This window comes from Glandiceps talaboti, chromosome 3 (assembly GCF_964340395.1).
Source record: "Glandiceps talaboti chromosome 3, keGlaTala1.1, whole genome shotgun sequence".
Lineage (NCBI taxonomy): Eukaryota > Metazoa > Hemichordata > Enteropneusta > Spengelidae > Glandiceps > Glandiceps talaboti.
This window is the reverse complement of record NC_135551.1, coordinates 32,142,716-32,156,470: the sequence shown is the minus strand read 5'-3', so window position 1 is coordinate 32,156,470 and position 13,755 is coordinate 32,142,716. Positions and strand designations below refer to the sequence as shown.

The 13,755-nt window shown below is 33.6% G+C and overlaps 2 protein-coding genes across 6 annotated transcripts in view; both read left to right on the top strand.

Annotated features, from left to right (window-relative positions):
* The window catches only part of LOC144453963 (general transcription factor IIE subunit 1-like), a 228,598-nt gene that overhangs the window by 120,080 nt on the left and 94,763 nt on the right, over window positions 1–13,755 (top strand). The gene's annotated exons all lie outside the window — the stretch shown is intronic.
* LOC144453926 (SAM and SH3 domain-containing protein 1-like) overlaps window positions 1–13,755 on the top strand; it is a 142,555-nt gene that overhangs the window by 110,413 nt on the left and 18,387 nt on the right. For 4 of the 5 annotated variants that reach the window (XM_078145289.1, XM_078145291.1, XM_078145287.1 and 1 more), the window contains exons 5-6: window positions 10,450–10,472; window positions 10,675–10,734. In XM_078145289.1, the coding sequence (XP_078001415.1) occupies window positions 10,450–10,472; window positions 10,675–10,734 (83 nt within the window). The remainder of the gene's footprint in view (window positions 1–10,449; window positions 10,473–10,674; window positions 10,735–13,755) is intronic. The other variant, XM_078145290.1, reaches the window with a different exon arrangement.

Below are 13,755 nucleotides of genomic sequence, written 5' to 3'. Positions count from 1 at the left end.
TAGATTTCTTGTAGTTTTCAGGAGGTAAACCAGGTGTGATACCCAGTCACATGGTACAGAATATTTGAAAATATGAAGGGTTTACATTGGTTAAATTACTACTTCAGAAATGTTTTATTATGGTCAAGTCTATACATTTGTTATGTGTTCTAGTGTTAATTAAAGCTGTGAGGAAACTGATATAACCGATGAAAAACTGCATTTTTTGGAAGGGGCAAACTGACCTTATAAATCCAGTCAAAACCCAAGGGTACATGCTGGGAAAGTTCAAACCCAGACTGAAGTAGTAAGATGCAAATGAGCTAGCTACTTGGCCACTGACATCCAAAACATACTATTGGAGACAACAGTTTACATACTAATACATAATAGTACATATTAATGGCCATCATTGTGAATGTAACATATTTAGTGAAGTCTTGAGGTGTATGAATAGAACATGTAGAGAAGAGAAGTGGCATTTTAAAAGTACACCATTGGGTCTTTACAAATTATACAGATCACGATAAGGAGGAAAGGATGTTTAACCTTTCATTGCTAAGACCAGTGAAATGGTTAAATCATTGCTAGTAACATCTTTAAGATGTAGACACAGAATGCAATGAGAGATAATTATAGATACAAGTTTGATAGTAGTAATACCAGTGGAATAGTAGTTGGAGACAGTCATGTCACCAGGGACAAATAATGGCAATTGTTGAATAGAAAATTGGATTACTTTTATGCAAAGCTCCAGGGTTCTACTTCATCATGAATTGTTGGGTGTTACGGTAGCTTTGAACTTTTTCACCGTCAATGTCAACCAAATTGCTTGTACATGTATGATGAAAAAATAAATTTCACGACTTAGAGATTTAGTCAAGTGTTGTTTGTATAGTTTTGCAAAAATTTTAAATACAATTTTCTTGCACTTTATATATCTTTTTGGGTTAGATATGAACAATGGAAGGGTTGTAGTGATACCAACAAACCATGGTGAGATAGAGATTGTTTATTTGCAAGAGAGATGAAGTTTTAACTGTTAAGTACCAACCGTTGATCAAATGCTGAAAATGAAGCTTTCTGTAAGGTCCCTTTTACAGTAGTTTCATTTCTAGGGCAAACTATAACTATTACTTAACAAGAATAGCAGATGTAAAATGACAAGTAATATAATATATTATAATTATAATGATTACCACAAATTACACAATAGGGAATAAGACTTTGATAAATGACAAATTACTGTCTAATAAAAATGGCGCCACCAGTTAGATTTCTGCAGGCAGAAAGCATGATTATATTACGGGTACAATTATTTTTTTTCTCTTGCCAAATATACCACTGTAAAATGTTGAGTCCCTTGCCCATAACTATTCACTGATTATTAATTGTGATCAAAGAAAAAAAAGGTAAGATTGATTTGAATTTCAGCAGTCTAAGGGGTCTATCCATGGCTGTGAATCTCTTCTCAAGAAGAGAGATTATTAGATTCGAAGCCACAGATAGCCTCAAGACTAGAATTACAGTTACTTTCTTCAATTCAGACCCAAATATAAACTATGTTGTTGATCAAGTGTACATGCATTTAGATTTTTTCATGGTCTTAAAACTGGAACCCAGTTATAGAGACTATGAGCAGTTGGTCGTCAATTGTAGCAGAGTGTGCCCTGGGGAAATTGTGCCAGGTGGACAAAAAATACAAATTAATAATTCAAAAAAGTTGAGTACTCGCCTAAAACTTTGAATTTAATTCATGTGGATGAAATGTCAACTATATCAGGATTTTAGGCGAATTTTCATGACTGGAGACTCTTGTAGTTTACATTATTTATGTGTCATAGATGGAAAGTATTCCCATGTCTCAGTGCATTTCAACTTGATAGATAGAAAGTATACCCATGTCTCAGTGCATTTCAACTTGATAGATGGAAAGTATTCCCATGTCTCAGTGCATTTCAACTTGATAGATGGAAAGTATACCCATGTCTCAGTGCATTTCAACTTGATAGATGGAAAGTATACCCATGTCTCAGTGCATTTCAACTTGATAGATGGAAAGTATACCCATGTCTCAGTGCATTTCAACTTGATAGATGGAAAGTATACCCATGTCTCAGTGCATTTCAACTTGATAGATGGAAAGTATACCCATGTCTCAGTGCATTTCAACTTGATAGATGGAAAGTTTACCCATGTCTCAGTGCATTTCAACTTGATAGATGGAAAGTATACCCATGTCTCAGTGCATTTCAACTTGATAGATGGAAAGTTTACCCATGTCTCAGTGCATTTCAACTTGATAGATGGAAAGTATACCCATGTCTCAGTGCATTTCAACTTGATAGATGGAAAGTATACCCATGTCTCAGTGCATTTCAACTTGATAGATGGAAAGTATTCCCATGTCTCAGTGCATTTCAAATTATTCTGATATTAATTTAGTTTAATATTTTGTTGTTATAGTTATCAAAACATTGTGATGTTAATAATAACAGACAACACCATTCATTATGGTATATTGTTGTATCAGGCAAAGATCCGATTGCTCACAGAGCTCTTAATCTTACCCCAGAAATAAACCACTGCTGAACATGTTTCAGTATGTAAACATCTATGTTTTGATCAAGGAGAATTCAAATTTTTATCTTGATATCATTGTTGCATATAATATCTGTTTGGACAAGAATTTCAAATTGTATCATGTTTTGGTCTACTGAAAGTTTACTGTGGGAATATGTACCATCATATATTATATAATATGACTCATGAGACAATTAACAATTGAAAAAGGGTTCATATTCTAGAAAAACATCGACGAGACTAAAAAGTTGGTAGATTTTTAGATATTTAGAGTATCACAGACATGTAATTTATAAATCTATTCCATGCTTGGAAACATGGAGTGTGACCAGAATGTGTTCTTGATAACTTGAGAGGTCAACTTCTGAAACATCCCCAACTTGTAACTAAGAGAGACATCAAGCCCTTGATGAAATTTCCATAGCAGACATTGAGTTCTTGATAAAATCGATGAATGTCATGGTTGAAGTCATTTGACAGATTGCTGTCTAGCTTGGTGACGATAAAATATCAAAGTCTCTGTGAAGTGTGAAACTACTTCAGATCAAAGAAAGTACTGTAATCAGAATGATGCTCACATTGCAAGAACTCCTCCAGGACATCTAGGGCAGACAAAACAGAGACTTTTAATTGATTTAAGTACACTTGAATCATCTTGTATATTCTAAGAAGTCTACTGCTCCCTGTAGGGAATTGATGGTGGAGACACTTAGACTTGCTGTACAGCTTTGTAATATAGAGATTTAATAGTTTACTGAAAGCAATTGTAACTTATAGTGTTAACTTGTTATAATATAATTCATCAGGATGTACATGTAATTGAGAATTGATACTTCAGTTTATTGGTTTGATGAGCAAACTCTGTGTTGTGATTGTGTTTGATTCCGATGCTATTAAAAAAAGAAAAAGACAACATTTTATTCTGTACTGAACACAAGTTGATATCTGCCTGACTTTGGCTGTTGCAATATATGATTGTCATACAACAAAGTATAATCTGTAGTGGAAGTATGAAATATAAATGCAATGTTACTGTAAGTGAACAATTGAAGACCTTGGTGTTTTGTCATGGTCTCTGTATACTTAAATAGGATGTGTACATCAGGAGAATGAATATCAAACTCATATAACAATAGTGCCCGAAATCATCACCACTAGTATCTTGCATCAATGACTACCAATTCACATGGTACTAGCAAGCAAAGTTACTTGCATCTCTTGGTTTGTTATTTCCTCAAAGAGACAATAGGTCTGAGGTCTTAGAGACAATAGGTCTGAGGTCTTAGAGACAATAGGTCTGAGGTCTTAGAGACAATAGGTCTGAGGTCTTAGAGACAATAGGTCTGAGGTCTTAGAGACAATAGGTCTGAGGTCTTAGAGACAATAGGTCTGAGGTCCCTCATAGAGACAATAGGTCTGAGGTCTTAGAAATGTGAGTTAACTTGTTATAATATACTGGCACACCTGACTATCTGCCAGTGCTTCAAGGTCCAAAACTACATAGTGCATTCAATTGTCATCATTCAAAACCTAGTGAAGTGTAAACCAGTATAATTGCAGTACAAGATTGCTACCGTACGTAGTAGCATACCTGGAGACAGCACTATCTAGATCCACTCCCAGGGTGTTTTGTCTGTCTGGCTCCATAACTTTCCCATGTGTTTTAATTGTTGTCTCTCTATCTAAAACATGTCTTATTGAAGTCACTTATCAATAATCGATTTATCACTCATTTTTTTTGTCGTGTTTTGACATTGTGTTATGAATCTGTCTACCTTGAACTGTGTACATGCTTTCGTGAATTCATAAATTGAGTTTGTGGACATTAATGAAAATGATATTTAATGTGTCAGAAAATACAATAAGAGAATTAAACATTGATGCAGTTCTATCATGAATTTGATATCAATGGATGCTGTATGTACATACATACATACACACACACATACATACATACATACATACATACATACATACATACATACATACACACATACATACATACATGCATACATGCATGCACGCACGCACGCACGCACACACACACACACACACACACACACACACATACACACACAAGATATACTGAAATTTTAGATTTATGTAAATGAATGGAATTAATGAAAGTGAAATACCAGTATTAATTGAAACCCCAAACATATAGTGATAAAGACTTTGAAATACCAGTATTAATTGAAACCCCAAACATATAGTGATAAAGACTTTGAAATACCAGTATTAATTGAAACCCCAAACATATAGTGATAAAGACTTTGAAATACCAGTATTAATAGAAACCCCAAACATATAGTGATAAGACTTTTTGCTAAATATGGATCATGACATAGAATTATCCCTTAAACTGTTTTACCCTGTTAACTCTTTCCAAATAGCTTATAGAATGTATTGAGAAAGTTACAATTCAAATTGATTTAGGAAACATCTAGCTTAAAGGTACAATAACTAGTTTTGCTTTCGTATCATATAATTTACCAGTGATAATACATGTAATTCTGTCTATCACTGATAAGCCAGAGTAAGAAAGCATATAGTCTTTGATTGTGTTTGTGTTGTAACTCCTTTGTAGCTTAACTATATCATGTGGGATCTGTCACTCCAGTGCATTCATTCTACACTCACATGGTTGTTGGATAGAGAACATGTATATCACAGTGACAGACCCAGTGAGCAGACAGGCTATAGACTACATACATGTGCTGAATAGAAGTATTCATATATAGTCATTCTAGAATTGATTTTGCCATTGCATTGGTGATAGAATTCAAGTACAATAATTTTGGACATGATGTCATTTATTTTAGGAACTCACAAGGCCAATCAAACAAAGTTGAAAAAAAACACTAGAAATAAGTCATCCATATATTTACTAGCCCCATGACACTATAGCCAAGGTGAATTGGGCAAGTCAGATGGGACTATTTTGAGATGTATACAGTGCTGATGGAGATGGACTTAAGAGAAAAATCCTTGTAATCCCTAAACTTTATCCTAATCTCTGACTTGCCTGTTTGAATTAAAGTCTCATAGAATAGAATAGAATAGAATAGAATATAATAGAATAGAATAGAATAGAATAGAATAGAATAGAGTCTTTATTGCATCCATCAAGAAAACTATAGTTCTTCATTGGATTTTCTGAAATAAGTGTTCGGTGCTAAACAAACTAGTAAATATATCGACTAGAGTAATAATGGTTTACAAAAACAATAATAGTCATACATTACGAAACAATGGGGATGTTTACCATCCATCATGATGTGTGGGCTTATTATAGTCAAGCATAGACATTGAGAACTTTTCAGTGTCTGTGGTTCAAGTCAAGAACAACAAAAGTATTGATAACAAACTAAATGAAGAGAACAGAACAGTTAGAAAGGTGTGTCACTTATGTAACAAATTCCATGAAGTGAAAGAGCTTATTACTGAAAGTAAGTAAAGCAATTTAAATAACAATAAATAATTACAATAGTAAACTGACACACCCATGAAGTGGTGGCAGTTATGTACATATGTGTATATGTTGGTACTCTAAAGTGTCTTAATGCTGCACTTTGCATTTAGTTTATACATGGAGGTAGCATATAGGAAGTCTCCTTTATACTTAGTACTTTCACTTCATCAATAATATTGCACTACTTCAGTACATTATGAGAAAATAGGTTTGAATATCGTGTTAATATGTTCATTTCAATAATGTTGATTCCATTGCATATATGAACACTCATAGGGAAAATATCTACAGTCACAGTCTGTCTAGGGACTGTCTACTTACTTTCACTTTGACAAAACTTTTGTACCATTTCAGTGAATTAATAAGAAAATAGAGCTGAACCTTGTGCTTACGCTAGCAGTAACTGGGGTTTTATTTTTTTTTCAATCAGACAACCAATAATGTATTTACCCAACATTGTTAAAATACCAATAATTAATAGCCTAAGACATTTTACATGTCATATTTGGGTTTTCAAGTTTGCTAATTCCATTGCATATTATGTTATCATTAACAAGGGGAAAATCTAATGTTTGTTCAATATATTTTTTGTCAGTTTATTTTGTGTACTAGTGTAGCTCGAGAAATTGGACAGTAACGGAAGATGAATAAAATAAAATGAATTATATAAGCATGAAATTGGACAGTGCAGTATACTTGTGTCTATGCCAAATTAGACTGTGCAGTATACTTGTGCCTATGCCAAATTTATCAAGTCTTAGTTTTTGCAGGTTTGAAGGAAGCCAGGATTTTTTTTCTGATAGTGTAGACTCTACATGACCTTGGTAAAATAATCAAAATACAAATCACTTTCACCTTCATCCAGACCCTGCACTTTATCATGTCTGAGGTAATTGTCCACATTGAATTGAGTGGAAGAAGTTCTCACTAGGACCTCAACAATAGCATGTATGAGTAGTGTAGTACAGTTACATACAATAGGTATGAATACGTTACCATAGGCAAGGTATGTCTATGTAAATTATTGTCACATCAAGTTAAGCGGGAAAAGAGTTCTCACCATTTATGAATGGAATGACCCTGTGATGTCCTTAATGAATATTCACGATCTCTTTGATAGAGACTATTAATATTCATGAGTTGCTTTGGTAGCATAGGAATGCACTGTTTCTGAACGGAAAGAGTTACAAGGTGAAATACCACATGAACCGGCATACTAAGTTTGTGTTTTGACTTGTCTACGTGATAAGTTTGAAACTACTAGTTCAATAACAGTGAAAAAATGGTGGACAGAGTAAGCATTTCAGACTGGTTATTGATTTTGTTGGTGTTCTAGACGTTCTACCAGTACTAAGGTATGGTGTGAGTTTTGTTTGTAAACAATGATTCATCCTGTGTGTGTGTGCATGTACCGGCTGGCTGTTATGGTAGCCTCTTGGCTCCACACCCAGTCAAAACAATGTCTCAACACATACGCTATATTCTCAATTTTGAAACTGTTGTCTGTGTTATACAATGTTTGTAACTATCCTACCGTAGTTAGGTCAGGAAGATGGAAAATATTAATAGATTTTTACACAATCAGAAAGATATTCACTGAAATCCACAATTTTGTGATAGAGTGTCTAGCAAAATATACCATCTCAGATCAATTTCGTCATAAAAATTTGGCTTTATCAGTTTTTTGATCTCAAGTAATTTTCTGTTCATACTGTAAACTTTTCCATCATGCTTTTAACATATAATTGATGGCATACTTTCCTGTCTACAGTCCATTAATCTCCTTACTTTCTGGTTTGTTGACATTTTTCCAAGTCAAGTCAAGGACAGCCTGTATAACATGTATTGCTTTGTAAATAGTAATATTTGATAACTACTTGACCAACCAATGGTTTTATAACATTTCTAATTTACCTATTACAACATTATTCTGTCAGTAAAGTGGTTTAAAATGTATAAATCCTTCCTGTTGCCTTCAACTTATGACTCAATATACTTCCCATGTCCTTGAGAATAGAAATCACAACACAGTTTGAGGCTAGTATCATGTTCCTATAAACTTAGATCAAGGTTAAAATGTCTAAATTATCAAGTTTGAGATTGGAATTGCTTTATCTGATGATATGTGGTAGTGTGGCTTTTTATCGCTCATTCAAATTTATAAACCAAATGCTAAGAAATGTGAATAATTTTGAAGATTTGTTACTGCTGTCCAACACTCCAAGCTAACAATGTAGGTAGAGGATGTCCAGCATTGATTTCAGGTCACACAACCACCTACTGTGGATTTAGACTATGAATAGATCAAGTAAACTAGGGCAAAACAGTTATAAATATGAACTTTTGACAGATTACCAAGTGTTTTGATTGTAATGTACACATGCCAGTTGAAGACATATAGTCGGCTTGTTATTCTTTTACGATTGCCTGGATGGAATTTTTTCTTTCATTTCTAGGTAATAACATTATCAGGCGTTCTTTGAGTTTAGTACATATCAGCAAAACACAGATGTAGTCACTTTAGAGTCAAGGAAATCATAGAAGTAGGCAGCACAATATAGTTACTTTTGAACGATAAATTGGAAACAAATGCAATGTTTCGATCTGTCTACTACGGTCCTTGATGACGCAATGATTTAATTATTCAGAATTGAGAGAGTCCACACAGAGAGATCAACACTGAATAACTAAATCATTGCATGATCAAGGTCCGTAGTAGATGGAACGAAATGTTGCATTCACTTCCAATTTATCATTCCAAAGTTACTATATTGTACTGTCCTATTGATTCTTGGAACCATGAACAATATATTCTCCAAGTCACAGACATGTGTTACAAATATCTAACATGCTAAGACCTAAAACTTAAAAGATCAACTTGATCAAGGCTAAAATTTCTTAGCCTGGAGTCCATATGGAAACTTAAAATCCCCATCTTCATGGATTCCAAGCTAACGATTTCTAGATAATTAGGTGTGGGTTCATCTAGGAGGAGTTTCATATGAATTGCAGATCTGTACATTAGCATAGTGGGATGGCCATCACTGCACTTCTTGGGAGACAAGTGTTTATATGCTTAAAGAACTATCCAGTATAAATAAAGATTATTATTACTGTTGGCAGCACCTATTATTTTTATAGTACTGGGTTTGTTTAATGGGAATTTCCAGCATTAACTCTGAATAAATGGCATAGAGCGGAATTATTGCATCACTCTTCCAAGAACTAATTAGTGGTAGGTTCTTTGGTTGGTGTTAGTTGGAAGTGTAAAGGGAACTTTTGCTGTAAGGATATGTTATACCCATTGTGGTGTTTAGTTTAGTAATGTGATGAAGTTATTGTCATGTATATGGAAACCTCTTGCACAGGAAATACCATAAATTGAAGGTTAGAGTATGTGTATGCGTTGATAAAAGATATATGAAAGTCAATGAACAGATTTTGAAAGTGTTTTGTAAGTTCTATAAGTCAACAGCAAAGTGACTAAATTCTTTTTTTAAATTGCGAACTTTAATAGTCAGCTCTTGGACATAAAGTAATTTGTAAAATGTCCTTTCTTCTCGAATGAGGAACAAAATTGGATGTGGATCTTTTCAAACTATGAAAAGAAAAACTACTTTTACAGTGTTGTACAGCTGACTTAAGCCATGGTGTATTTTGTATGAAGAGTTGTACTCTATAGCTAACTTTATAGGGTACAATGTTTTGACAAAGTAATGCTATTTCATCACCATAGTTAAACTGAATTTAAGCAACTTAACAATTTATCAGCAGATGTTTTAGCACACTTGAGAGTTCTCCAGGGCAGGTGGTGTTGTAAACACATAAACAAAACCAATGAAATCCAAACCATTACAGCTTGAAATTGTATAGAATAATGTAAAATATAACAATCAAACTGCATTTAAACTGATTTATGTTTCCCTGCTGGCATACACAAATAGCTGGTCACACTTTGTATACAGTATGACTAATTCAAGTTTATGCTTGCTATTAGTTTAACTGTGTTTACAGACTTTGAAACCAATTACATGCTAACTTATTTGAACTCTGTAGCATACAACTGTAGGGTCAAATGTTCTACAAGTGAGTTGTTAGCCTGCATACCGGTACATGTACATGCATACGCGCGTGCGCACACACACACGCACGCACGCACGCACACACACACACACACACACACACACACACACACAGCATGTTTCCACAAAGGATATTCAGGTAGTCGTCTATTTACATAAACTTTCTACAGTATTATTGATGTCATACATGATAACACTATGGAGGGTGACTGCAAGGCCAGATAGTATCAAAGCCAGTTAGTGTCAAGGCCAGTGTAAAGTTTTATAAAGTTTTACATTCAGTCAAACCAATAACATCATCTAACCTGTTGTGTTGTCTATTTTGCTTTTCAGAGTTGTAACACCCAAGTCTGAAGGTATGTACATGTATTTCATTTATCAATACTACGATACACTTTGTTTCAATCCAACCCATTCTGTGACTTTTTTGTGAGTTTATTTAATTTTCATATTTTCCTTTCAATTCCAACAATTTCAGATTCATACTATTATTATGATTTTGTCTTTGATCTGTCTATTTGTTGTTGTTTTCATACCTCCCCTATTTTTCTCTGACAGCGTATTATGTAAGTGTTGGCTGTCTGCCAGGTTTTGTCACTTGGTGCAGTTCACCACAAGGTTAGAGTCAGTGTTACATACAAACTACTCTGTGTGCAGTGATACTTACAGTGCTAACAATTTTGTAGAATTAGTGTAGTTAAATTTAGTTTCACATTAACATTTTTGTCCAAAATTAACTCAAAACACAATTTTTTTCACCTTAGCTATTTGGAACATTATAAACACCATTAACATCTGCAGTCAGGTGGATCATTCAAGTCAGTGAGACTAAATTAGTATGTGTTAGGGAGTCCATACCTGTGCCAACCCCCAAACCTAACCCTTTAGTTTGATTGTCAAGTATAAAGGTTGTCCAAACTTTAGTCAACCCCATTGATAATTTATTTTACATTTTGACTTGAAATGTCATCCAACCTTGACAATCATGGCCAAGGTCATAAAGGAGATCAGATATTTTGTTATTTGTATGTATTTTGCTTTGAAAGAACTCTATAGAGATAACATTGCCTCACTATTATAATATTTAGTGTAAAATATGAAGACCTCATTCTATCAGAAAGGAAAATTTCCTGTGAGGTAGTCCTCACAGGAAATCTAGTTTACTTTCAAAGTAAAAGTGATTGTATATCAGATTAATACAGACTCTAAGTTGTTTCTTGGATGCAATGTTTGCATAACTACGTAACTAAATTTCTGAAATTCTCAACAAATTTTTGGTCGAGTGTAGTTTATGTTAGTTACTAGAGTAGGTTGCATATTCTACAAAGGTAATAACTGAGGCAGAAATAAGAAACAGTTCAACATTTTGTGTAAGAAGTACATCAGCCAAATATATTCAGTTTGAAGTGTATATGTGTATAACTGTATGTCTCTGTATTCACTATTTGCATTCTGTTCATATCAAATTGATAAGTTAGTACCAGACACATTGTTTTGTATCAAACTGTCTTACTTCACTAGAGTTGTATGCTAAGTTAATACCCTACACATTGTTAGAATTATATAATTTAAGTTAGTACATGTACCCTACACATTGTTAGAGTTACATGATTTAAGTTAGTACATGTACTCTACAGATTGTTAGTGTTACATGATTTAAGTTAGTACATGTACTGTACACATTGTTAGAGTTACATGATTTAAGTTAGTAGATATACACAACAAACTCAAATTTCTTTAATTATTTTGCATGCTATATACATGTATATTAGATTGTATATAGACTATATGAACACATTCCATCAGTAAGTCAGTGTGTGATGGATATAGACTGTACATATGAACACATTCCATCTGTAAGTCAGTGTGTGATGGATATAGACTGTACATATGAACACATTCCATCAGTAAGTCGGTGTGTGATGGATATAGACTGTATGAACACATTCCATCTGTAAGTCAGTGTGTGATAGATATAGACTGTACATATGAACACATTCCATCAGTAAGTCAGTGTGTGATGGATATAGACTGTATGAACACATTCCATCTGTAAGTCAGTATGTGATGGATATAGACTGTATTTTGGAACACATTCTATCAGTAAGTCAGTGTGTGATGGATATAGACTGTACATTAGATTGTATATAGACTGTATGAACACATTCCATCAGTAAGTCAGTGTGTGATGGATATACATGTAGACTGTACATATGAACACATTCCATCTGTAAGTCAGTGTGTGATGATTACACAGATAGATTATTCATTGAGCCGAAAGCTACAAACCAATTTATCGCATGAGGTATGTTTGATAATTTGGCATCAAATTCCTGTACAGTAATATTTATGACATACCGGTAAACCGTACACTATGTCAAAATATGTTTACTTCCATGTCTGATTTGAGAAAATTTATGATTTCATGAGATATTTTAACATGGTGGTTACATACTTTGATGCTGTCACTCACAACTCTTTCCTCACTAATATTTTTGAAGTTGTTTTGTGTCTGTAGTCATTGAGTAACAAAATTGACTTGCATTCTCTTTTTTTTAAAATGGCACTGTGGTACATTTGCATTTTTATCTACTTAAAATTTAGAAATTTTCCAAACATACTGTATAAATACAATCTTCTTTAATACTTCCCATTTCCAAAGCAGTAATTTCCAAAATTCATTTATTGATAATTTGAAAAACATTTGATGTAATAACAGGAAAGTGACCTTTAAAGTGAATAGTTCACTTTACAGAGGATGAAAAAGATATGACAGTAGTGGTTGATGAAGTGTTGAGGTACACTTTGAACTACACAAAAATGTTTGCATGAACAATTTAGTCAGTGATGCCTGAGACTTCAGCAGAAGCTTGAACAATACTTGCAAATAAATGTACTGGAAAAAGTTTAGTGAACCTTGAATAAAATGTTCTAACTTGTGATTGTGTTGAGGTAAATCAGCTATTTAGAGTAGTATACATTTTATACAGTAAAGAGTAGAATACTAAATAAGACTGAGGTGACTATGACAACTTAATGGACATTGCCAAGTGTAAAGTGCAGTAAATCCTATAATTACCATTGCACATTGCAGCTTGAAGACATTACCCACTGGCAAGTGTGAATTGTGTCTGTTTTTTGGCAAAGTGAAATAAATTGAAGATAGTTCTGAGGTGATGCTGAATATCAATGGGTGGAATCAGTTTGTGAAATAAAAGACACAAAAGTGTACAACCATGATATATATATGTTTATATGACAAAGCTAATCATTAAGTCCCTGAAACTTGACTAAATTTGAAATCCGTATCTCTACCAAAATCTAATTAGTTATTCCTTGTCTCATAAACATTCCCTACACAATTCAAAAACAGACAGACAGACAGACAGACAGACAGACAGATAGACAGACAAAGGGAACTCCTAGAATAATGATTAATGATTCACAGTCATACAAAATATTAGTCAGTGAGTTTAGTATCCATAGCAACATATTGTGTGATTAAGTTATAGAAATGTTATCCTACTCATTATTTTTTTCCAAAATTTATCATTTGAGCCTTGAAATAAAACCAATACATGCTATGAATATTTCAGATATAGATTGAAGTGTACTAACTCTTGTTGACATGATGCATGT